The sequence below is a fragment of the Antedon bifida genome, chromosome 9 (assembly GCF_963402885.1).
Source record: "Antedon bifida chromosome 9, ecAntBifi1.1, whole genome shotgun sequence".
NCBI classification, from domain to species: domain Eukaryota; kingdom Metazoa; phylum Echinodermata; class Crinoidea; order Comatulida; family Antedonidae; genus Antedon; species Antedon bifida.
The window spans coordinates 1,913,147-1,937,430 of record NC_136234.1 but is presented as its reverse complement, the minus strand read 5'-3'; the positions used below and the strand labels follow the sequence as shown (position 1 = coordinate 1,937,430).

Genomic DNA, 24,284 nt, shown 5'->3' with positions numbered 1-24,284 from the left:
ATCACTGTGCTCGAGTACAACCAAAATAGGTATAGTAGCGCACAGTGGTAAACTTCTCACTGATTTTAATCATATCCTATCCATTATCATTCTGCGCTAGTATAACAAAAATAGGTATATAGTAATGTATAGCACACAGTGGTAAACTTCTCACTGATTTTAATCATATCCAGTATTCATTATCATTGTGCGCTAGTACAACCAACATGGGTATAGTAGCGCACAGTTCTCGCTGATTTTAATCGTATCCTATTCATTATCACAGTGTGTGAGTACAACCAAAATAGATATAGTAGCGCACAGTGGTAAACTTCTCACTAATTTTTTTCTTATTCCTGTTCATTATAACTGTTCATTATAACTGTTCATTATAACTGTGATATCTAGGTGTGCTATAAACTTGAATTAGCGTTATAATTTGCTTTGTTGTGTTATCACTCCTATCCCACCAATAGAGGGCACACTTCGTACAGGGTCACTTGCTCCGACATGCTCCTTGAAAAATGCCAACATTTTTTCCCATGAATCTTCTTGGGCGACTGAATGTTCGTCTGGGTTACCACCATATTTAATAACTAAACCTGTAACAATAGATAAAAACACAATAGGTCTAGGCATTTGTATTGTAGAATAATGCTATTGACTATGTGACCAGTCTGAACAGGAAAGTGAGTTAATGTTAATCTACTGCTGCCTAGTTTATGTTAATCTATTACCAAAAAGTTAATGTTAATCTATTACCAAAAAGTTAATGTTAATCTATTACCAAAAAGTTTATGTTAATCTACTGCCTAGTTATGTTAATCTACTGCCTAGTTATGTTAATCTACTGCCTAGTTTATGTTAATCTACTGCCTAGTTTATGTTAATCTACTGCCTAGTTTATGTTAATCTACTGCCAAGTTTATGTTAATCTACTGCCTAGTTTATGTTAATCTACTGCCTAGTTTATGTTAATCTACTGCCTAGTTTATGTTAATCTACTGCCTAGTTTATGTTAATCTACTGCCTAGTTTATGTTAATCTACTGCCTAGTTTATGTTAATCTACTGCCTAGTTTATGTTAATCTACTGCCTAGTTTATGTTAATCTACTGCCTAGTTTATGTTAATCTACTGCCTAGTTTATGTTAATCTACTGCCTAGTTTATGTTAATCTACTGCCTAGTTTATGTTAATCTACTGCCTAGTTTATGTTAATCTACTGCCTAGTTTATGTTAATCTACTGCCTAGTTTATGTTAATCTACTGCCTAGTTTATGTTAATCTACTGCCTAGTTTATGTTAATCTACTGCCTAATTTATTTTAACCTACTGCCTAGTTATGTTAAATAGTCATCTGTATTATAGTATGGTAGCATAACACTCACCAAGAGACTTGTAGTAACATAAGGGACAAAGAGGAGCATACGGTGGCTCAATGAGATGGCCAGCTCCAGGGTAGCTTAATATCTTCCAGTTGTCTTTGCCATGTTCTTTAAGATATTCACATCCTAATTTGGAAAATAAATCACTGGCCCAGCTTTTATCATCAAGACCAGTTATGAAAAGAAATTGACATGTGGCATCTTCAAGCTGTGAAAATAACAAATAGACAACTTATACTTTAAGAGGTGAATACAATAGTATGATATTAAAAAAGAGCACTACAAACTATATATCTCTGCATCATTTTCAGACGTTTCTCTTTTTTTACCATATTTAATGAGGGTAATCCATCCAGCAATTGCTGATCATTAAGGACCCTCGGAAAGAGGTTCACAAGACAAACATATACACAAGATGCTTTACATAAACAAAGTCTTATATTACAAGTCTTTGGGAGTGGAGTTGTAATTTTGTCCTTAGAAAAAATCCTGATGTGTGACGGGACTTAAACCCAGGACCCTTGAAGTAGTAGCCAAGCATCATAACCACCAAACCACAACTCCACTCAACTTTTAGAGGACTGTGCCGTATAATATGATTATTACTAAATTAAATAACTTACATTCATAATTGTTACATAATCAATATCTTCTCGTTTATAAGGCCAGTAACGACTAACGTCAACAATGTCATCTTCTCTAACTACTCTATCAAGAAAAATGCTAAAGAAAACATATTATGTTATGTCATGTTTTTATACATGTTGTTAACATACAAAGTGTATTGCACACAGACTACCATTAAAGATGTATTGTCTCCCTGAAAAATTAATTCTTAAATATTTTTTTTAATATGCCACTTTAATGTCACATAATAGGAAGGTAGGTCTGGAAAACTTGGCATTAACTGGAAAGATAGAAGGAAGAAGGAGCAGGGGAGAAGACGAGTCACTTGGTTGGCCAGCATAGCTGAATGGATTCGGAATAGAGGTGAGAATCCCAAAGAAGTGGAGTTGCTGAACATGGCAATAGACAGAGAATTGTGGCACAACATGATCGCCAAAGTCTCATGATATGGCACTTTGAGAGAGAAATAATAGTTATTACCTGATTATTACCATCAAAATTATTTACCTGAAAAACAGTAATTTAAAGCAAAAAATAGTCAAATTGGCTACCATCCAGTGGGTTTTTGGTTGATGGGTCTTAATTTTTCATGTTTTTGGGGGACAATACATCTTTTAAACCTCTAAAAAACCTGAAAATCTTAAACATTCAAATATAGTTTCAGCTACTATATGGTTGCAAATCTCATTGATCTTCTGAAAACATATGTAACTATCACTTTAGAGCGAGTATTTTTTCCAATTTGCTAAAAAGTAATTAATCAGTTCTTTTCTTACTTTAAACAAGTGGATTCCTTCCCTTTGTATAATCTTGCAGGCTCATTTGGGGTATAGAATGGAGTTCCATTGATGCACACGCACGCCTTAATCTAAATGTTTCAATAACACCAATTAGCACTCATGTAAATTGTTAGTTTAATAATTAGATGAAGAAGGCTGGTACGAGAGGGTGGGGATTAAACCATCATATGAGCTAATTTGGCCTATTTACCATCATTACGCTGTCTCTAGTTTGAAAAGCGCACTTCAACTACAACACCCCACACCCAACCCATGGTTACGGGCGTATAGCGAAGCAATCTTAATGATTAAGTTGCAAGCTATTTAACCTTCGGTCCACAAATGGTTGACAGTTTCAGAACAGTTTGACCACCTGAAGACACTCCAATGACGCCTATCCCAGAATCCATCACAAATAGGTTGTTTAACATCCAATCAACTGCCTCCTGCAAAAATAATTTTTATTTAATTAATTGTTTATTTAATCAGTTGTATTTTTATTGGCCAAGAGAAATTTATAAAGCTGGAAAGGTATTATATTATTTGTTTTAAGAAAGAAAAAAAAATCTTAATTTCAATTAAAGATTAATGACCGTTTGATGAGCCATTTTTGATCTTGACCTTTCACCCTTCCATTTACCATTTTTTGCGCCACCCCTAGCCCAAAAATAATTACCTCAAAATATATCATATCAACTTCATTTGGGTCTGTTACCAAATCTTCATACGCAAAATAAGCCAACGAGAGGGAAGCAAAACCATAGGTGGCAAACAGAGAAGAACGAAACTCTATGTTACCTCCAGCAGCACCAAATAAATCAATAATACCTGGAAATGGACCGTTACCTGTAAAATATATTAAACAAAGCATAATTCGGCATTGTAGGCGAGGTGATTAATTAATTAACAAAGTTGTTTCCTTAACAAGACATTTGTCAATACCTTTGGGTTTAAACAATGTTCCTCTAATGTTACCACTTCTAACCTCTATCCTATCCACATCTTTTCCCATATACCACCTTTCAACTGTCGTCTTGCCCAGAACAGATTGTGTTACCGATTCAATATTATTTGAGTAAAAATCTTCAGTTGACAAAAATCCTTTATAAACTGTTAAATGGAATAGGAGCGGCGTTGTAACATCTTTCTTGACCAATCGTGTACCTGCCTTTTGTCCAGGTGAAGGTTGCATGTGTGTGAATAACCCCATGGGCTTCACTCCTGAAAAAATGACCAAAAATAACTGTAAACTGTATGATACGTTTCTTGTGTTAATTGTTAACAATTTGAGTGAGGTCTCTACTCACCCTTGTAACTACCGCCAATTGACGGGTGCGAATCGACTTTCATTGCCCCGTTTACGTCAGGAATAAAATGAGCATACGCTTCAAAAGTCCTTCCCATTTCCTCCACAAATGCCCGAATTGTTACATTTGGGAATTTCTGTACGCCGTACACACACACCGAAATAGTTTCATCTATGAATGATGCTGCTGGAGTAACTATAAATTTTGCCATTTTTCTTTCCACAGAAGATGTAGGCCTACCAAAAAAGAGAAAGGGCCTAGGCCTAGACATGCGATAAAAAATACACGATTTTCGTGCTATATTAATGGAAGACATCTTGCAAGAGATTGACGGGTTAACATCGAAAGACCAGCCAAGCGTAAAAACAAAAGTAGGTTAATCTTTTAACAACCATTTTTTCGTTGAAGTTGTAAAGAGTTAGTCCGCATCGGAAATCCAAAAGATTGTTTATAAGCTGTTTTTTACGCTTGGATGGTCACGATGTAAACACACGCCCCCTGTTTTAACGCATGACTAACTCCAAAGAATTACATAAACCTCCTGGTGTGGTACTCGACCTAGGCCTAGTACTAGTAGTATATTATATAGGCCTAGCTAGTTTCTTTTCGTGGGAAATATGACACAATTTATAGTTACTCCAGCAGCAGCATTTATTGATGAAACTATTTCGGTGTGTGTGTACGGCGTACATGAATTCCCAAATGTAACAATTCGGGCATTTGTGGAGGAAAGGGGAAGGACGTTGGAAGCGTATGCACATTTCATTCCTGACGTAAACGGGGCAGTGAAAGTCGATTCGCACCCGTCAATTGGCGGTAGTTACAAGGGTGAGTAGCGATGATATATATACTCTATGCGAGAGGAATAATAATACAGTACTACTAACCTAAACAATTAATATAACATAATAAAATAATAATGTAGTGTTAATAATGATGAAATTATTTATAAATAAAATTCAACATCATATTCATATTCATAATTAATATTAAATGACAGTACTACCGTAAACCTACTATTACTAATGAAATGCCACTTCATTAAATTGAGGTGGCGTTATGGTGAGTTAGTGTTACTGTATAACTTAATTGGAGCCTCTGTCCTGAGCCTCTCATATATTCATATGAGTATTTTTACAATATTATCATTAATTTTTTTCACTGTGGTTGCGGAACGCCAACTGACCACTGTTGGAAATTCAACACACTATCTATTGTATTTGCTATACAGTTTTGAAATCTTAAAAATACATCTCTCTATTGTAATGTTAAGTGAAGACGATGACAAATAAAAATAATATAGAAATCACTCTATCCCTACCCAACTAAGCCAACCAAATGATCAAATCAATGTTAAAGACCCCTTCCCTGCAATTTTGGACGTTTTTTGGAAAATAATACATATATATCACTTTAAAAACATTAAACCATGTCATTCCTTGTCTTAAATGTACGTTTTATGGTAAATTATGATAAAAAGTGAGAAACAATGCACTACCTAAGTAACTCGCGGCGATCGACCTCTCGTGGACGGTCTTAGGCCTAGCTAGGCTTAGTTTTGTAGGCCTAGCTGGTAAACATCGGTAACGTACGAACATCGTACGCTAGCTATATACCTAGCCTGACGTTGTATAGTTGCTGCATTAATTGTCTTTCTATTTTTGACAGACTCCGTTGATACAAATTGGGGAAAACCCGGTATTTTCGCTGAAAATTAGGAGTCTTCCATTTGTTTTGGCCTCACGATCGATCGAAAAGTGGGCGAATTACAGGTGAAAAACAAAAATATCAATCCGCGCGCAATGCATTTTGGGATTTATAGCGGGCCGCTATAATTATTAGAATCGACGTATTTTTCACATTTTTAACCGTTTAAAGACGAAAAAAGTTATCGCAATAGGACCATATAGTATTATTTTTACATTAAATATAGTTTGTGATCTTAAATTAGATCTAAGAAACGTAGGGAAGGGGGCTTTAAACTTTGTACATGATTACTGTGAAAATGTGCATGTGTGCTGAAGGAACTATAGACACAGCTTTTTTTTTTCAGGAATTATGCCCATGGGTTTATTCACACACATGCAACCTTCACCTGGACAAAAAGCAGGTACACGATTGGTCAAGAAAGATGTTACAACGCCGCTCCTATTCCATTTAACAGTTTATAAAGGATTTTTGTCAACTGAAGATTTTTACTCAAATAATACTGAATCACTAACACAATCTGTTCTGGGCAAGACGACAGTTGAACGGTGGTATATGGGAAAAGATGTGGATAGGATAGAGGTTAGAAGTGGAAACATTAGAGGAACATTGTTTAAACCCAAAGGTATTGACAAATGTCTTGTTTAAAAAAAAAAATTTGTTAGGACATTATTTTAGATATCACCAAACCTAAATGCTGAAATTGTGCTTTGTTTAATTTATGTTACAGGTAAAGGTCCATTTCCAGGTATTATTGATTTATTTGGTGCTTCTGGAGGAGTCACAGAGTTTCGTTCTTCCTTGTTTGCCACCTATGGTTTTGCTTCCCTCGCGTTGGCATATTTTGCTTATGAAGATTTGATAACGGACGTAAAAGAAGTTGATATGGTATATTTTGAGGTAAATATTGATCTGTATAATCAAGTTGGGCTGGGGGAGGGGGAGCATGGAATGATACTACTGTAGAATTTTAAAGAATATGACGGGTATGTAAGGAGTGCTACCTTTTCTGTGTGCCTATACATAATTGATGTTTCACTCTCATCTCATCATGCTTCGGATAAGTCATAAAGCTGTTGGTCCTCATAAATACATGGTAAAGAATGCCTCAGCTTAGTAAAGTAAACACATCTAGTGTCCCCTTTATAAGATCATAATAAGACTGTAATGTGAATTGAAACATATATTTCCCTTTGTTTGTTTATTGGTAAAATATTCCAATAATAGGGTTGTCCCAAATAAGAGTTTTTACCATAATAGGCCTACATTCATTGTGTTCACAATTGTAGTTACAAAGTTTTTAGATAACTACACTACAGTATTTGCTTAAGATATACGTAACATATGTATGTTATATCAAGATTTCAACAAGATATGTTGATCATTGAGTTCATCAGATTGACCTGTCAACGAGTCAAATTGATATATAAATTGTGGATCCAAAGTTCACTATAGTTCAGTGACCATTAATATTTGTTATCAACATGAAGACCCACTAACCAGTAATGAACCTACTGAGCACCTAAGCCCTGAGACCTAGATGATGTCGACAAAACACAGTTTTTCACTCTTCAAAAAAGATAATGTTTGGCTTATAAAGTAAGCAATTAATATATCACTTTGGCTATGAACTTTTTCTAAATTTCTAATAATTATTTTGCAGGAGGCAGTTGATTGGATGTTAAACAATCAATTTGTGATGGATTCTGGGATAGGCGTCATCGGAGTGTCTGCTGGAGCTCAAATTGTTGTAAAACTGTCGATCATTTGTGGACAAAAGGTTACCAAGATTCAATATGATTTAAATCATGAGAAAAACAAAAATCTCCAACACCACTCCCCCGCCCCACACACACACCCACCAACACACACACATAGCTTATATACCTTACAATAATTATATTTAAAATATAAGACCTAATTGCTGTTTTTTTCTGACCATTTGTAGATCAATGCATGTGTGTGTATCAACGGAAGTCCATTCTACACTGAAGGTGGGACTGGAAATTTATACAAAGGAAAACAGTCTTCAAACTATTTGAAGTAAGAAAATGCAAATATGATACATTCCTAATTAAACTTCCTATGACTACAGGAGAATTGTGCATTTGCACTTTAGGAAACTAGAATTTATTCAAGACAATACAGTACTACAATCTTTGTTAATTTTGTGTTTTTATAGTTTATTTTGTATTTATTGTTTGTTTGAGGGTCCCTAATGATCAGCTGATGCTGGATGGACCACCCTCATAAAATATTGTTGAAATAAAATAAATAAAAAATAAAAATAAATCAAGAGGTTTGTGACTTTCTGACTGCAGAGAGGACTGATAAATTCTGAAGGAATGTCCACACCTCTGTGAATGCTTGGCGCAGTGTGTTCGACGTTTGATTACTGATCGTGAGATTGAGGTTCCAATCCAACTCTCGCTGCATTGCTTGTATCCTTAGGCAAGACACTTTACTTACGTGTGCCTCTCTCCACCCAGGTGTATAATCATGACCTGATTACTAGCTGCATTATGGGAGTATGTTTCCATACGTGTTTGATCCAAAATGACTGGGGTAATAATGTTCAGCGCTTAGAGGTTTCACAACATAAATCCAGGATATTATTATTTATTATTATTAACCAATTAGGTTTGTATGCTAATAACATGTATTATTATAATTTTTTTCTCTAGTGTTTTTCCTGATAGAGTAGTTATAAAAGATGATATTATTGACCTTACTCGTTACTGGCCCTACAAACGAGAAGATATTAACCGCTCGACAATTATGAATGTAAGTTCTTTGTTGAAGAATAGATCTTTCAGTGACCGTTTAAGATATATTGCATATGTATGTAATCATATTCATGTAGTATTATACAGATATATTGACTGCTTAGAGGTTAAATAAGATTTGACATCCCCGAGGGAATGATATTTTGTTCGAGGGAATATATATTTCCCGAAGCGCTAGCTGAGGGAAATATATATTCCCCGAAAACATAATATCATTCCCAAGGAGTTGGAAAATCTTATATTTTACCGATATAAAAGGCGCTATCTCAATCAATATCATCGTACTCGAGGATATATACGATTTACGATCCTCACAGCGGTAGTCATGTGATGCAGTTTCAACTAATCACGTTCACGTATTTACATAGGCTATGTAATATAGTCACCTATAAACCCTCAATAGAAATAAGGGATAAAATAGGCTGTCTGTTATTTTCACAGCTAGAAGATGCCACATGTCAATTTCTTTTCATCAATGGTCTTGATGATAAAAGCTGGTCCAGTGATTTATTTTCCAAGTTAGGCTGTGAATATCTTAAAGAACATGGCAAAGACAACTGGAAGATATTAAGCTACCCTGGAGCTGGCCATCTCATTGAGCCACCGTATGCTCCTCTTTGTTCCTTATGTTATCACAAATTATTCAGTGAGTATTTGTCTATTTTAAGAAAGTTATAGTACAGTACCAAACTAATTCAGGACACATTTAACCTACCAGCAAATTAGGAAATAGATTAAAACTCTCTCTACACTATCACACTGTATGTGACAAAAAAAATCTGATGTGCCCATATTTGGACATGATGATGTCATATCACTACCATATTTGGGCATATCACTATCATATTTGGGCACATCACACGTGACATTTTTTTGTCAAACTAGTTTGATAGTGTAGACAGATCTTAACATCTATGCAGTAGATTGAAACATAATTTTACTACCCTGCTTAGACTGAGTGCGTAGTATATTGTGCATATACATGCATATTTTACTATTTGAACTATGGTGTCTGCTATTCTACTATTTTGATACAAATGCCTATTTTTGTCTTATTTATTGTTACAGGTGTAGTAGTTAAATATGGTGGTTACCCAGACGAACATGCAGTTGCCCAAGAAGATTCATGGGAAAAAACTTTAGCATTTTTCAAGGAGCATGTCGGAGAAAGTGACCATGTACGAAGTGTACCCTCTTTTGGTGGGATAGGAGCGATATTGGTGCAGCTAAGCAAATTATAGCGCTAATTCAATCATGTGCCGTGCATTTATTTCATCCATCTTCATGATTAGGTGTTATATTTTATGTTCAGCTAGATTTTTGTAAAATATTGTGCAAGTGAGGCTGGTATAGTAGTGTGCAAATCTATAATGACTCTACTCCATTCATAGTGCTATATTTTTGTATGGGCTTAGTAGGGATGTTATAAACCAAATAATGAATGCTTTGTATAACAATATCAATATTTGTATACATTACCCCTTTTGTAAAAACCTGTGTCATGTCTGGATAAATGTCCATATTTATACATTTCATTCAGTATCAGTATGTGACTTCATGCATGGAGATACATGACAATGGAATAGTCTTTCATATAGACAGTTGAATTATTAGTTGTAACAGCAATTAATAATACATGTAATGAAAATATATTTCTTATTCTCACAGATTTCCTCATTTTAAACTGGTTAATTACTTAATTATTCCCAGATTTTGACTTTTTCTATGTTTTTAAATTGATTTATATACATATATAAATCATACTGTCAAATTATAGAAACAGTGCTCATATTCGGAACATCAACTCATAATCTCGTCGAGCAAAGCTCATTGGTGAAAGTTCCGTATTATTTCATACAAAAAATATGAGATCATGTTCCGAATATGAGCACTGTTTCTATAATTTACAGTATGATTTATATATGATTTACACAGTGCTACGCAACACAATCGATTTATATATATATATATATATTTCTGGCTGTTTACTTTATCGTTTTGATTTAGCTTTTCGCTTTTTTTTTTTTTGTATCTCCTTTGAGATCCAGCCACTGATACCCACAGCATTGTCATTTTTTTCAGTAATTTGCCTTTGGATTTATATATATATATATATATATGCATATAATATACAGTAAACTATTTATACAAGAATGTGTATAAAATAAAGAACTATCAATTGAATTTGTGATTGGCTAGAAGAATTTTATTTAAATATTATTTTATATTTTACATTTCGAGGCCATCAAGGAAACATTTTTAATTTTTTTAAAAATGTAAATTAAATCAAAGCCGGTGAACATGTACAAGCATGGCGCCAGATTTGACTGAAATAGACTGGCATAGCGCCACCAATTATTTAAAGCACGAACTTTTTTTACTATTGTGCTGCCACGTGGTGAAAAAAAAATCGTAACCCTTTCACTGTTGTGTTTTCCATGTGTTGACGTTTTATTTTCTCCGCGAGCTTCTTTTGTAAAAAAGAATTATGTGTGTAAATAAAATCAAAAGTTTACGATATCTATATTTCCACACCGCGCCGAAGCGCCCCCTTCTCATTGGTCCTTTCATGTGTACAAAATCATCATGTTTGTTTCTCATACCAAAGATATACCTATAGACTATCTTTGTTTTTATTTATCGCATGACTATCTCTCTGTGTGTATAGTGTGTACCGGTGAGTCATAGCAAAGTCATTGGTCATGGACAAAGTTAGTTGACTAAATAAATAATAATCTCCTATGCTATTAAGTCGATCTGAAATATCCGTTCGTGGGAAAAAATGATACAATTTATAATTACTCCAGCAGTAGCATTTATTGATGAAACTATTTCGGTGTGTGTGTACGGCGTACAGGAATTCCCAAATGTAACAATTCGGGCATTTGTGGAGGAAAGGGGACGGACTTTTGAAGCGTATGCACATTTTATTCCTGACGTAAACGGGGCAGTGAAAGTCGATTCGCACCCGTCAATTGGCGGTAGTTACAAGGGTGAGTAGCTACTAACTACTAACAAATATCAAAATGAATCTGGTTAACTACAGTCTCACAGAACAAATTATTATTTTTTCAGGAATTAAGCCCATGGGTTTATTTACACACATGCAACCTTCACCTGGACAAAAAGCAGGTACACGATTGGTCAAGAAAGATGTTACAACGCCGCTCCTATTCCATTTAACAGTTTATAAAGGATTTTTGTCGACTGAAGATTTTTACTCAAATAATATTGAATCAGTAACACAATCTGTTCTGGGCAAGACGACAGTTGAAAGGTGGTATATGGGAAAAGATGTGAATAGGATAGAGGTTAGAAGTGGTAACATTAGAGGAACATTGTTTAAACCCAAAGGTATTGACAAATATCTTGTTTAAAAACAACGTTGACATTAATTTAGATATCACCAAACCTAAATGCTGAAATTATGCTATGTTTAATTTATGTTACAGGTAAGGGTCCATTTCCAGGTATTATTGATTTATTTGGTGCTGCTGGAGGTAACATAGAGTTTCGTTCTTCTCTGTTTGCCACCTATGGTTTTACTTCCCTCGCGTTGGCATATTTTGCTTATGAAGATTTGAAAACAGACGTCAAAACAGTTGATATGGTATATTTTGAGGTACAGTACATTTAATTGATCTCTGTATTGATTTGGTTGGGCTGGGGTGGCGCAAATATGGTTAATGGAATTCTAACGGGCGTGTGTGCTCGGATATGGCTTTAGTCACTCTAATCCCTCATTCTTCAGATGGGCATAAAGCTGTAGGTCCTATTACATGTACTTTGAAATATAATTGCCACAGTTTTTTAGAACAAGCAGTAAAAGTGACACCTTTGGGATCCAACTCTATGTTGCCTCTTTATGAAGAGAGTTTGTTGAAACATAGGCCTATATGTTTATTTTAAAATTGTCTCCCTTAATAGAGGTGAACCATGGTACACTGTTTGCTAAAGATATGCATGTATACCAATATTTAAACAAGATATATGTATCATTCCACTATCCAAAATGAGTCACTCTCAACGAGTTAAATTGATACAAATTCAAAAATTACTACAATAGTTAATCCATAGTTAATCTATAGTTAGCATGGCATACCATAGTTAATCCATAGTTAAGCTATAGTTAAACCATAATTAATCTATAGTTAAACTATAGTTAAATATAGTAAAACTATAGTTAAACCATAGTTAAACTTTAAACCATAGTTCTGTAGTTAAACTATAGTTAAACTATAGTTAATCTATAGTTAAACCATAGTTAATCTGTACCGTAGTTAAACTATATACCGGTAGTTAAACCATGCATAGTACTTTTTTATCTTCCTCATCAAGAAAGCCCAGACAGTGGGCTTCCGGTTGACTATTTTTCCGGTGAACTATAATACGAAATTAAAATGGCATAATATTCAACAAAAAACTTTTTTTTAATTAATTTTTTCTAGGACAGAAAGACAATATATCTTTGTACTATTTTTACAGGAGGCAGTTGATTGGATGTTAAACAACCCATTTGTGATGGATTCTGGGATAGGCATCATCGGAGTGTCTGCAGGAGCTCAAGCTGTTCTGAGGCTGTCGACCATTTGTGGACCAAAGGTTAACAAGCATCCTCTAACTTTGTTTAATCACTGGGATTCCTCCATGATTTCATAAACTTTTCACTATAATTGTGTCAAACTATAACAAACAAACTAAAACTATTAACAAAATATTAAGGTAATGGTGTTATTCTGAACCTTGTTAGATCAAAGCGTGTGTGTGTATCAATGGAACTCCATTCTATACCCCAGGTGAGCCTGCAAGATTATACAAAGGGAAGGAATCCACCTGTTTAAAGTAAGAAAAGAACTGATTAATTACTTTTTAATGATTGGTAAAAATACTCGCTCTAATGTGATAGATACATATGTTTTCAGAAGATCAATGAGTTTTGCAACCCATATAGTAGCAGAAACTATATTTGAAAGTTTAAGATTTTCAGTTATTTTCACTCAAATATACCCCCCCCCCCCTTTTTCTTTTTCCTCCTCACTCTCCTTCTGAAGGAGACACATACTGTACTTAAATTATATTGCTATGTATATGGGAATTTAAGTTATAGACACCAGTGACTAAGTTTTTGCCAGTAGCACATGGTTTGGAGGTTTTTCTATATTTGGATGTTGGCAGGACTGGTATAGCTCAAATCTGGATGTAAATGTCCACACATAACATGTGTACAATTCAGGATGTGAATACCCCCATGATTAAAATATACAATTTTGAATTTTGATATCATGTATGTTTTTTGTTTAGCGTTTATCTTGATAGAGTTGTTAAAGAAGACGGCATTGTTGACATTACTCGTTACTTACCTTGTAAACGTGAAGATATTGACCACTCAACAATTATTAATGTAAGTTCTTTATCATAGAAGGTCAGGTTTTACTTGCTATAAGTCTTTGTTTTATCGTTTCTTGTTATGTCCAAAAAATCATCTCTGCATAAGATTCAGCGCGTTTTTATTGTTTACGGAGAAACTATCTGGCGCCATGTTACAACCGCTAATGTAGAAAACGCCAGCTTCGAAACAACCGCTACATTAGCTGGCGTTTTCTGCAGTTGTAACAGGCCTAAATCAAGAAGAGTTTTACTAGTGTTTCTAGAGGGAAGTCCCAGCAATTAATTTAACAGATCGGCAGTGGTACTACTAGTTGTCGTAAAGGAGGTGAGTTGATGTGTGTCCACATCAAATCTCAGTAATTTCCAAATATTTATTTATGAAAATATTATTGGGTGAATAGCCAATCACAAGTGGCTTTACAACGTGGTAATGATCTTAGCATCAAAATAAATATAAGGTTTTATTTCACAGCTTGAAGATGCTACATGTCAATTTCTTTTTATCGCTGGTCTTGATGATAAAAGCACCAGCGAAGTACACTCCAAGTTAGCATGTGAATATCTTAAAGAACATGGCAAAGACAACTGGAAGATATTAAGCTACCCTGGAGCTGGCCATCTCATTGAGCCACCGTACGCTCCTCTTTGTTCTGTTTGTTATCACAAGTCTTACAGTGAGTATTTCCCTGTTTTAAAAATCGATGTGGCTAAATATACGGTACCATAATATAAACTAAAGGTACGGTAATTATAGAGGGCGCTTCCGTTTGCTAAAGGTACGGTAAAGTTGCATTCCTAAAACTCGTACCTAAATATAAAACTCATTCCTAAATATTAAAACTCGATCCTAAATATTAAAAACCTAAAGTAAAGAATCGAACCTCCAACCCCTTATACCATAGCCTCATCACAAACCCACTGAGCCACACAGCTAGTTTTTAGAAGTATGGATACGGTACCGTATCTTTAGCCATAACGTTTAAGAATTCCATACTAATAATACAGAATACACATTTTAGCTGTATAAATAAACACTTCCCTGTTTAGTCTGATCACATAGCCTATTGTTAGAACATAAATTATATTGTATTGTCTGAATTCTGTAAGAGTCTGTTATTCTATTATTTCTATTTTATTTTGATGCAAATGTTTAAAAGAACTATTCTATTGTTACAGGTGTAGCTCTTAAATATGGTGGTTACCCAGACGAACATTCAGTCGCCCAAGAAGACTCGTGGAAGAAAACTTTAGCATTTTTCAAGAAGCATGTCGGAGCATGTGACCATGTACGAAGTGTGCACTCTATTGGTGGGATAGGAGTGATAACAACGCAACAAAGCAAATTATAGTGTAAAATAATGTTAGTAATATATTACCCTTACATGTTACTGTAACCTAGTGGTAAAAAGTGTCTTATGTAAATTGAAACAAAAACAAAAATGTAAGGATTTTAGTAGAAATAGCAAAATTATATAAATGTCTTTTTGTAAATATATACCATAAATAAACAATAAAATTATTTTTATAATAACCATGAATTTATAAAATAAAAATGCAATAACAAATATTGATATATGAATGATATGAATTATTTGTTATGAAGTATTCATCCAGAGATAATGACAAGGAAATCTTTTATTGCGCCGGTTTCCATCACAAATTAGATGGTATTATATAATACCTAAATAAATTCCTGTCATTTGATTGGAAGAATGTGGGTCACATGGCGTGCAATTGTACGCACTATTAAACGATCGTTTGATAGTAATTTTTAAACATTTTTGTGTAAGAAAAAAAAATTCATTATTCGTATAATGACGCATTGACACAATGCATGCAATGAATGAAATCATGTAGTAAGTCAAAGTCGGAGCTGATGATAAAGGTTTGATTTAAAGGAGTTCAATGAATTTGCATATTTAGTAACATCTTCGGGAGTTGGTTCCAAAGAAATGGAGCTGCAAAAGTAAATGATCGATGACCCCATTATTTCGAAGTTCGTGGTATGGTGAATACTAGACATTTGATGATCGGAGAGTTTATAGGAAGCAATAAGTAAATTAGATATGTATGAATGTGCAATGTCAATCGTAGAGAGCGATAGACACAAAAATAAGTATTTTAAATACAATTCTGTCAGGAATCGGGAGCCAATGCCGATCTTTTTAAACGGGTGTTATGTGTTCTCAGGGTCTTGTACAAGTGACATTTTTACAATCAATATTTTGCAAACGGCTGAGTCGCTTGATTTGAATCTTCGGTACATCAAAAAGGACAGAATTTCCAACGTCAAGTCAACGTGACGTATACGTCCACATCCATTTATTTAAAAACTATGATTGTCGCTTATGATTGATTTCATATTTCACACTGCAGGGGCGGTCGCAGGACTATTTTAAGAGGGTTGCCCAAAGACTCCAGGGCTGTAGACAATGAGTATTTTGAGCAAGCAAATTGTTAAATGACACCCCTAGATGGCCGCACATGGTACTCTTGCACGTAAAATTCATGATAAATTGCACCTCTAGTTCGCCGGAAATGTCACTCACTCTATAGTGCGCTAGCAAACAGAGGATTGTAGCCTATAGTATTCCGCCGGTAATAAAACATACGGGATTTTCAGTAAATTGCCAATGGTTTATTGAAAGTCAACAATGTAACTAATCCCTTACTATTCAATCAAAATGTTATTATACTAATATATTGTTGAAAAATGGATTACGTGATATGAAAATGGATTGATGGTAAAACGTAACAAAGATACGATCTTGTCTGGTTATTAGGTATTCATGCAGTGATGAAGCGAAGGATTATTTTTGTAGCGTTCCATTTAAAATAAATGTTGTTACAAAGAAATATTTTGGTTGTGAACGTCGTTAAATTCGTTGGTGTCACTTCTTTTACCAATTTTAACGATGAGAAACATGAGAAACACATTATACAGCAGTCACGTACTGTATGAGGGAATTCCCCTTTCACTTCACGTCGTACGTGCAGCAAGCAGAGAGCATGCAAGGGTCAATTATTACATCATACACACCGGTAACCTGATCTCTACCGCTGCTGTTTTTTCACGCGTGACGAGAACGAGACTAGAATGTGTTGTGAAACTAATCAAGAGCACGTGAGGGTGAGGAGGCGTGTGTTCAAGAACGGAAATGGAGCACGTAACAACGGCAATCATATGATATTTCGTTGTGCCGGGTGTGTTACTATTCGTTAGTAAAAATATGGTAACCCTGACTGTTTATCCAAAGTCTACATTGGTTGATGAGAAAATCTCCATAGAAGTTGTAGGCCTACAACCGAACAGTTTGATTACGCTGCGAGCATCGGCAACAGAGTGTGGGAAGACGTACGATTCTTGTGCTCATTTTCAAGACGATGGCAGTGGGTTTGTTCATACTAATATCAACCCATCTCTTGGTGGAACCTACTCAGGTTGGTAACTATTTATAGATAATTGTTACTATTCTATCTCTAGCTATTTGGACTTATTCTTAGGCTTTCCTGGGGGAGGCGGGGGGTGATGGGTTTGGGGTTTTCACCTTTCTTTCTTCTTACATATTATTGCGCAATAATGTATTGTTCCGGCAGAATGAACGCAATTCATTGGTCAATTGAGAAATTATTAGGCAAAGGGGAACCCCATGAAACCTTTGTAATAAAGATATGGAGAATTGTTTACCCTTTGGTAAAGTATTAATTGTATGTAATGTAAATAAATGATGTACAGTACAATTATTAAATTATAATTAATATTCCTTGTTAATATTTTTGAGGTTTTTCACATGTAAGTTGTATTCATAAATATTTGTAATTAATATTAATATCTAGATATTTATTGGAAGCAAAACCTGAATATTCTCCTTTATATACTGTAGGTGTACAAAGCATGGGCCTGTTCACCAGCATGCAGCCAGCACCCAAAGAGAAGCGTGGAACTCGGTTACATAAAAAAGATGTCACAACACCTTTAGTTACTGTTTTAAGAGTCTACAACGGGTTTCATACAATCAAAGACTTTTACAAATCGTCTCTGAAAGTTTTAGCAAAAACTAGCGTAGATCGATGGTATATGAACGAAGATGTGGAGAGAATACCCGTGGAAAGTGGTAACATCAAGGGGATTTTGTTCAAGCCAAAAGGTTTGTTAATAATATAGTGTAGCAAATGCACATACCAGATTTTATTTTACATCTACCCCACTGGCAGAGAAAACACAAAGTTGATCCAGAATTTATGGAATTGTAATTATGTAGACAGCGATTGCATAATAGATGATCGACTACGCTGATTTTTAAAACATTTTGTAGAAAGACAACCTGCAGTCAAATGGAGGTTTTCAATGACTATCTTGTCAAAGTTTTAATATATTTTTCGTTTTAATTTGGTAAATTTTATAATATTTGGTCAATTCAATTAAAAATACATTTATTTCTTTTAAAAAACGGTTAAATCTTCCCAGTATAGTAATTAACTAATATACAGTTGATGATAACAAATGTTAATGGAGTGACAAATTCAGATGAAGTTGTATCTTTTACTACAGGACCAGGACCATTTCCGGGGATCATTGATTTGTTTGGTGGTATATTCAGGCCGGTAGAATTCCGCTCAGCACTTCTAGCTTCTCATGGCTTTGTTTCACTGGCATTACAATATTTTGTTTATAAAGGTTTACCGTTATCATTATCTAAAGTTACTATGGATTATTTTGAGGTAAGCAATAATGTACTACAGGCCATTTCTTTTGAGGTGAGCGAGTGTGATCACTCACCTAACACACTCCTAAACTGCCCTTGAAGAGTGCGATTTACAACACGCTTAAATTTGGTAAACTTCTACACACCAAAATACAAACAGCACATCTACAGCACCCATGAATGTATTGAGGAGTGTAATTTGTAGCACACCTAAAAAGATAAGGCCTGCACTATCTATAAAAAGCTTAAATTCCTGCTTCTTTTTAGGGGTTGAACAGTTAAACTTTTATTTGTTTACCCTTTCACACGCGATCGATCAAAGTGAATGCATTACATCATAATATGAACATATCAATCTGCACGTGATGCATGTTGGGATTTATATCGGGCCGCTTAAATTATTTGAATCAACTTATTTTTCACAATTTTAACCGTTTAAAGATGAAAACAATTATTGAAATAGGTCCATATAGTATTTATTTTTACATAAAATGTAGTGTGTGAGCTTAAATTGAATAAAAAAAACCTAGGTCTAGTGTCTTTAATCCATTGTGCACATACAGGGGATTTGGTACGTGTTTCCTTGCTCCCCCACCACGACACAGTGATGGTTTTCAGTGACGAAGTGACAAATATTTCTACAGGTCTACATCATTTTCTTTTTTGACAATTTATATTTACATAAAGCTTAATATTACAATTTTTTTTAAATGTAGGAAGCTGTGGATTGGTTGCGTAAACAGAGATTTGTTATCAGTGGTGGTATCGGTTTAGTTGGTGTCTGTGCAGGAGGCGAGATTGTTCTTAAGATGTCTACATTATTTGGACACAAGGTAGGTTTCACTTTCTGTCTGGCTGCCTGACTGCCTGCCTAACATTCACTTTCTCTGACACAACTCTTTAGGGAATAAAACCTGTCCTTTTGTTAAAATGGACCTGAAATGGATTTTAAATTTTCAAGAAATTCACACATGTTATTTAAATGTATCAAAAGCCCATACAAATTAAAACAAAATATTAATAATATAATAGTATTTTGAGAAAAAACAAAATGTTAAGATACCTTGGTAAATTAGCGAAAAATACTCCCGTCATTACAATATTCTATTTAATTAGTTGAATATTACTTGTTTTGTTCATCGATAATCTGTCTCAGAATTTAACATACTGAGAAAGAATAATTAGTTAAATAATTCTGTATTTTTCACATTATATGTCTTTTCACCCTTAGCTATAGCCACATATATTCATATGTATATATCTTTTAAATTAGGCCTACTATGCTTTTATCTTTCTGTACTTTTATATGTTATCATTTTTCTTTACTTTTAAAACTTGTAACTGGATCATTTTGGAAAGCAGTACTGCGTTACTGAAAATGTAAATCCAGTCAAAAGAAAGAATAAATAATATATGCCACATTGTTTTATTTTATTTAACAGATAAAAGCTTGTGTTAGTATTAATGGATGTCCTTATCATATACCTTTTCATCCGACTAACAAGTATAAAGAGCAAGAATACCAAACCGCACCGTATGTAGTACAGTTTAAACAGTTCATACATAGAAACCAATCATTATAAACCATACTATTACTCACAATCGCCTCCACAACTACATTGAATTATGAATTCTTAAATCAGCAAGCTATCACAACACAGTTGGTGTTGTAGGCATGTGTAGATGATCAGATTGTCATCAGAAAACCTCAACTGTCCAAAATGCTGAAATCGATACACTTAAAAAATGATTGAACCCAGACTCTTCCATTTGATAATATACAGGCACCATACTGTTAGACCACTATTCATATGTTAACATTTGAGTAGAAGATTCCCCACTTCAAGCATTGTCTATAAATATATTTTTTTTTATTTCTCAGTGTATATCCTAAAAAGTTAGTATATGTTGATGACGCAGCCATTTTTCTTAAGTATTTTCCAACTTCCTTGCCAGAGGAATGCAAAGATGCAATGATGAAGGTGAGTAGACGTTATGTAAAAGTAGAGACAGATCTAGAATGTAGAAAGCGTTAAGATACATACTATAAAATACTACAGTTCCATCCACTCACACTAAACTTTTAAATCGGCACTCACCCTAAACTTTTTGACACTCACCCAAAGCTGCTTGACACTTACCCTAAACTCCTGTACACTCGCCCTAAACTTATGAACACTTGCTCTAAACTCTTAATCACTCACTGTAAACTCCTGGACACTCGCCCTAAACACTCCTGGACACTCGCCCTAAACACTCCTGGACATTTACCCTAAACAGTCCTGGACACTCGCCCTAAACAGTCCTGGACACTCACCCTAAACACTCCTGGATACTCGCCCTACACCCCTGCACATTTGCCCTAAACTTCTTGACAATCGCCCTAAACTCATGGACACTCACTCTAAACACCTAGACACTCACCTTAAACTCCTGGACACTCACTCTAAACTATTGGGCGCTCACTCTAAACTATTGGGCGCTCACCCTAAACTCCTGGACACTCACCCTAAACTCCTGGACACTCACCCTAAACTCCTGGACACTCACCCTAAACTCCTGGACACTCACCCTAAACTCCTTAAAACTCGCATTAAACTTCATTTATTAGCTAGAGAATGCAGAATGTGAATATCTTCTCATCTCGGGTGACGAGGATAAATGTTGGTCAGGGAGTGCATATGCAAAACAAGCTGCTGACTACTTAAGATCAAAGGGCAAGAATAACTGGACGGTTGCTAGCTACCCTGGAGCTGGACACTTAATTGAGCCACCATACTCTCCTATGTGTTCATTGGTATATATGGACTATATTGGTAAGTTTTATTTCTTTTTTTATTTTCAACATGTTTATACATGATGGGGCATATATGTTCCACCAATATTAGTACTGTTTTGAAAAAAATCTTTTACTTAAAAATATGCAAACACCATTCCATTAGACCACTATTCATTTGTTAAAGTTTGATTGAGTAGGAGTCCCTTGTCTATAAATATTTTAATTTTTTATTTATCCATGTACTGTATATCCTAAAAAGTGAGTATTTGTTGTATTTTACATTAAATTTACATTACAGTAACCAGGGGCGGTCGCAGGACTATTTTAAGAGGGTTGCCCAAAGACTCCAGGGCTGTAGACACTGAGTATTTCAGCAAGCAAATTGTTAAATGACACCCCTAGATGGCCGCAAATGGTACTCTCGCACGTAAAATTCATGATAAATTGCACCTCTAGTTCGCCGGAAATGTCACTAACTCTATAGTGCGCTAGCAAACAGAGGATTAGCCTATTACTCCGCCGGTAATAAAACATACAGGATTTTCAGTAAATTACCAATGGTTTATTCAATGTCAACACTGTAACTAATCCCTTACTATTCAATCAAAATGTTATTATACTAATATATTGTTGTAAAATGGATTGCGTGACATGAAAATGTATTGATAGTAAAACCATGGAGCTATAAAATTAAATTTTAAAATCTAATTTTATATCTCCATGGTAAAACGTAACAAAGATACGTTCTTGTCTGGTTATTAGGTATTCATGCAGTGATGAAGCGGAGGATTATTTTTGTAGCATTCCATTTAAAATAAATTTTGTTACAAAGAAATATTTAGGTTGTGAAGCTCGTTAAATTCGTTGGCGTCAGCATCACTTCTTTTACCAATTTTAACGATTAAGCTAACATCAAAACAACAACAACAATGATAAAATGCCCTGCAACTCTGTAACTACTTTATGACTTATCAAGTTCCGGGTCCGGATGGATATTGTATACGATGAAATGGGACTCAATTTTAATTTAGTGGCAGAAACAACATTTACTATGAAATTAAGGGTGTTGCCCGGGCCACTAGGGCAACACCCCTGGGTCCGCCCCTGGTAACTGTTTTGAAAAAAATTCTATACCTAAAGCTTAACTGTAATTAAATAGTTACTATAAAAATCGACCAAAAATACTATTTATATAACACTCAATAATAGTAAAAAGACCATATAAAACAACAACAAAATAATTTATTTTTCAGATGATCTCAGTTTGTATGGAGGGCAACACGATGGCCACGCCAAAGCTCAAGAAGATTCTTGGCGTAAAATACTAGAATTTCTAAACAAACACGTTGGCAAAAGTGTAATTTGCGAAACAGAGAAAAGTACACGCACTATCTTGCCACTGGCCTTAAAAAGTAAACTTTAAAGGACATCACAGGGCTGTTCCATTTTCCTTTAGAGGGGTGGTCCATATTGGGAATAATGGCATTTGTAGTGTCCATGAAGTTGGTATCTCTACAAATACCTGGTTTGTGTAATTCACACAGTACTATATTTAAATTGTTTAAGAATTATCAGTATTATTATTGGTAAATTACTTTTTAATTATGATAATACTCAGATTTTTTCGATATATATATAGCAATATATTTTATTTTGATATATATAAGAGAAAATATAAGATTATATAATTTTTATTTAAATTTGAGGAGGAAATGTAAATTACTGTGCAATGAATATGATAAAACAAATTAAAAATGAGAAATTTGGTTGGCATGTTGAGTGCGAAAAAGTCAACCCTACATAAATGTTTCCCTCCCTATGCTAGTGGTCTGGGGCTGAAAATAACTTGCAACATTCCAATTTAAACAAAAAATGAAAAAAAAAGTAATTTAAATGATTAATTACAATTAATTTAATTTTTTAAGTACAGTACTATATTATGATTAAACAGACTATCTAAATTTGAAATAATTGAAAAATGTTGAATTTGTGTAATAATTTGTTAATATTTTTATTCTAATCATTTTATTAATGAAAGCGGCAAACAAATAAATTTTTATTTTATGATGTTTGTTCATATTTTCTAAAACATTACATTAAACTACTTATTTTTTAAAGGACATAAAAAAAAATATTTACATATTTTTGTGGGAAAGGCATAGATAGATAGGTGATTGTTATTCTATTCATTTTACTTAATTTATTAATGAAAGTGGAAAACAAATTAATTATGATTTTATGATGTATGTTCATAGTTTATAAACCATAATTTCTATAAATTTCAAAATTGGACATCCAACGAAATATTTACATTATATACATTCAAGTCTAGCTTAAAGACTCACTTATTCACCATGTCTTATCCAGAAAACTTGTAGCGTATTTGTAATGCTTGTAGTCTTTAAGATTTGTAACTTTTTTCGTGTTCTTTGTTGTCAGTAGCACAGTGAGCATCTTTTTTTTAGACGGATGCTTGCGCTTTACAAATTTCCATTATTATTATTATTATTTTTGTGGGAAAGACATAGACAGATAAGTGATTAAGCCTATAGTTAAAAACAGTGTTATTAAAATAAAGGTCTATATTGAAGACATCAAATGTCAAAAATGTTGTTTATGTGTTTTAATACATCTTTTAATATATAATAATAAATCCAAAGGCAAATTACTGAAAAAATGACAATGCTGTGGGTATCAGTGGCTGGATCTCAATGGAGATACAAAAAAAACGAAAAGCTAAATCAAAACGATAAAGTAATACAGCCAGAAAAGTTAGCAAAGCTTTTGGGCAACACTAGCCCTTCATCAGTGCAAGTGATGGAATTTGGATAATGTCATA

General features: G+C 34.2%; 3 protein-coding genes across 3 annotated transcripts; 2 read left to right on the top strand and 1 right to left on the bottom strand.

Moving 5' to 3' along the window:
- Positions 1–224: 224 nt before the first annotated feature.
- LOC144851412 (acyl-coenzyme A amino acid N-acyltransferase 2-like) lies at positions 225–4,522 on the bottom strand. The gene is made up of 8 exons (XM_078708857.1): positions 4,080–4,522; positions 3,715–3,993; positions 3,449–3,618; positions 3,102–3,218; positions 2,770–2,861; positions 1,990–2,089; positions 1,370–1,574; positions 225–581 (listed from the first exon to the last, which is right to left on the bottom strand). The coding sequence occupies exons 1-8, from the start codon at positions 4,393–4,395 to the stop codon at positions 412–414; spliced, it is 1,449 nt and encodes a 482-aa protein (XP_078564983.1). The 5' UTR covers positions 4,396–4,522; the 3' UTR covers positions 225–411.
- Positions 4,523–4,673: 151 nt separating this feature from the next.
- Positions 4,674–10,674, top strand: LOC144851413 (acyl-coenzyme A amino acid N-acyltransferase 2-like). Its single transcript, XM_078708859.1, has 8 exons — positions 4,674–4,907; positions 6,133–6,411; positions 6,517–6,686; positions 7,450–7,566; positions 7,735–7,829; positions 8,471–8,570; positions 9,014–9,218; positions 9,641–10,674. The coding sequence occupies exons 1-8, from the start codon at positions 4,697–4,699 to the stop codon at positions 9,811–9,813; spliced, it is 1,350 nt and encodes a 449-aa protein (XP_078564985.1). The 5' UTR covers positions 4,674–4,696; the 3' UTR covers positions 9,814–10,674.
- A 680-nt stretch (positions 10,675–11,354) lies between these two features.
- LOC144852321 (uncharacterized) lies at positions 11,355–24,042 on the top strand. The gene is made up of 16 exons (XM_078710101.1): positions 11,355–11,565; positions 11,648–11,926; positions 12,025–12,194; positions 13,058–13,174; positions 13,323–13,414; positions 13,874–13,973; positions 14,433–14,634; positions 15,137–15,246; positions 17,155–17,401; positions 17,845–18,108; positions 18,513–18,682; positions 19,383–19,499; positions 20,109–20,200; positions 20,549–20,648; positions 21,278–21,482; positions 22,699–24,042. Exons 1-16 carry the CDS (start codon positions 11,355–11,357, stop codon positions 22,866–22,868), a joined length of 2,646 nt encoding a protein of 881 aa, XP_078566227.1. The 3' UTR covers positions 22,869–24,042.
- Positions 24,043–24,284: the final 242 nt, after the last annotated feature.

Bases quoted from the DNA above. Each gene is read 5' to 3' on its own strand.
- LOC144851412 (XM_078708857.1), bottom strand. From the start codon at position 4,395: ATGTCTTCCATTAATATAGCACGAAAATCGTGTATTTTTTATCGCATG. The intron at 3,219-3,448 runs GTAATTATTTTT...TTATTTTTGCAG, and splicing joins TTGATATGATATATTTTGAG to GAGGCAGTTGATTGGATGTT. The intron at 2,862-3,101 runs GTTAAATAGCTT...TGAAACATTTAG, and splicing joins CAACCATTTGTGGACCGAAG to ATTAAGGCGTGCGTGTGCAT.
- LOC144851413 (XM_078708859.1), top strand. From the start codon at position 4,697: ATGACACAATTTATAGTTACTCCAGCAGCAGCATTTATTGATGAAACT. The intron at 7,830-8,470 runs GTAAGAAAATGC...TTTTTTCTCTAG, and splicing joins CAGTCTTCAAACTATTTGAA to TGTTTTTCCTGATAGAGTAG. The intron at 8,571-9,013 runs GTAAGTTCTTTG...TTATTTTCACAG, and splicing joins ACCGCTCGACAATTATGAAT to CTAGAAGATGCCACATGTCA.
- LOC144852321 (XM_078710101.1), top strand. From the start codon at position 11,355: ATGATACAATTTATAATTACTCCAGCAGTAGCATTTATTGATGAAACT. The intron at 13,175-13,322 runs GTTAACAAGCAT...GAACCTTGTTAG, and splicing joins CGACCATTTGTGGACCAAAG to ATCAAAGCGTGTGTGTGTAT. The intron at 20,201-20,548 runs GTATGTAGTACA...TTTATTTCTCAG, and splicing joins CAAGAATACCAAACCGCACC to TGTATATCCTAAAAAGTTAG.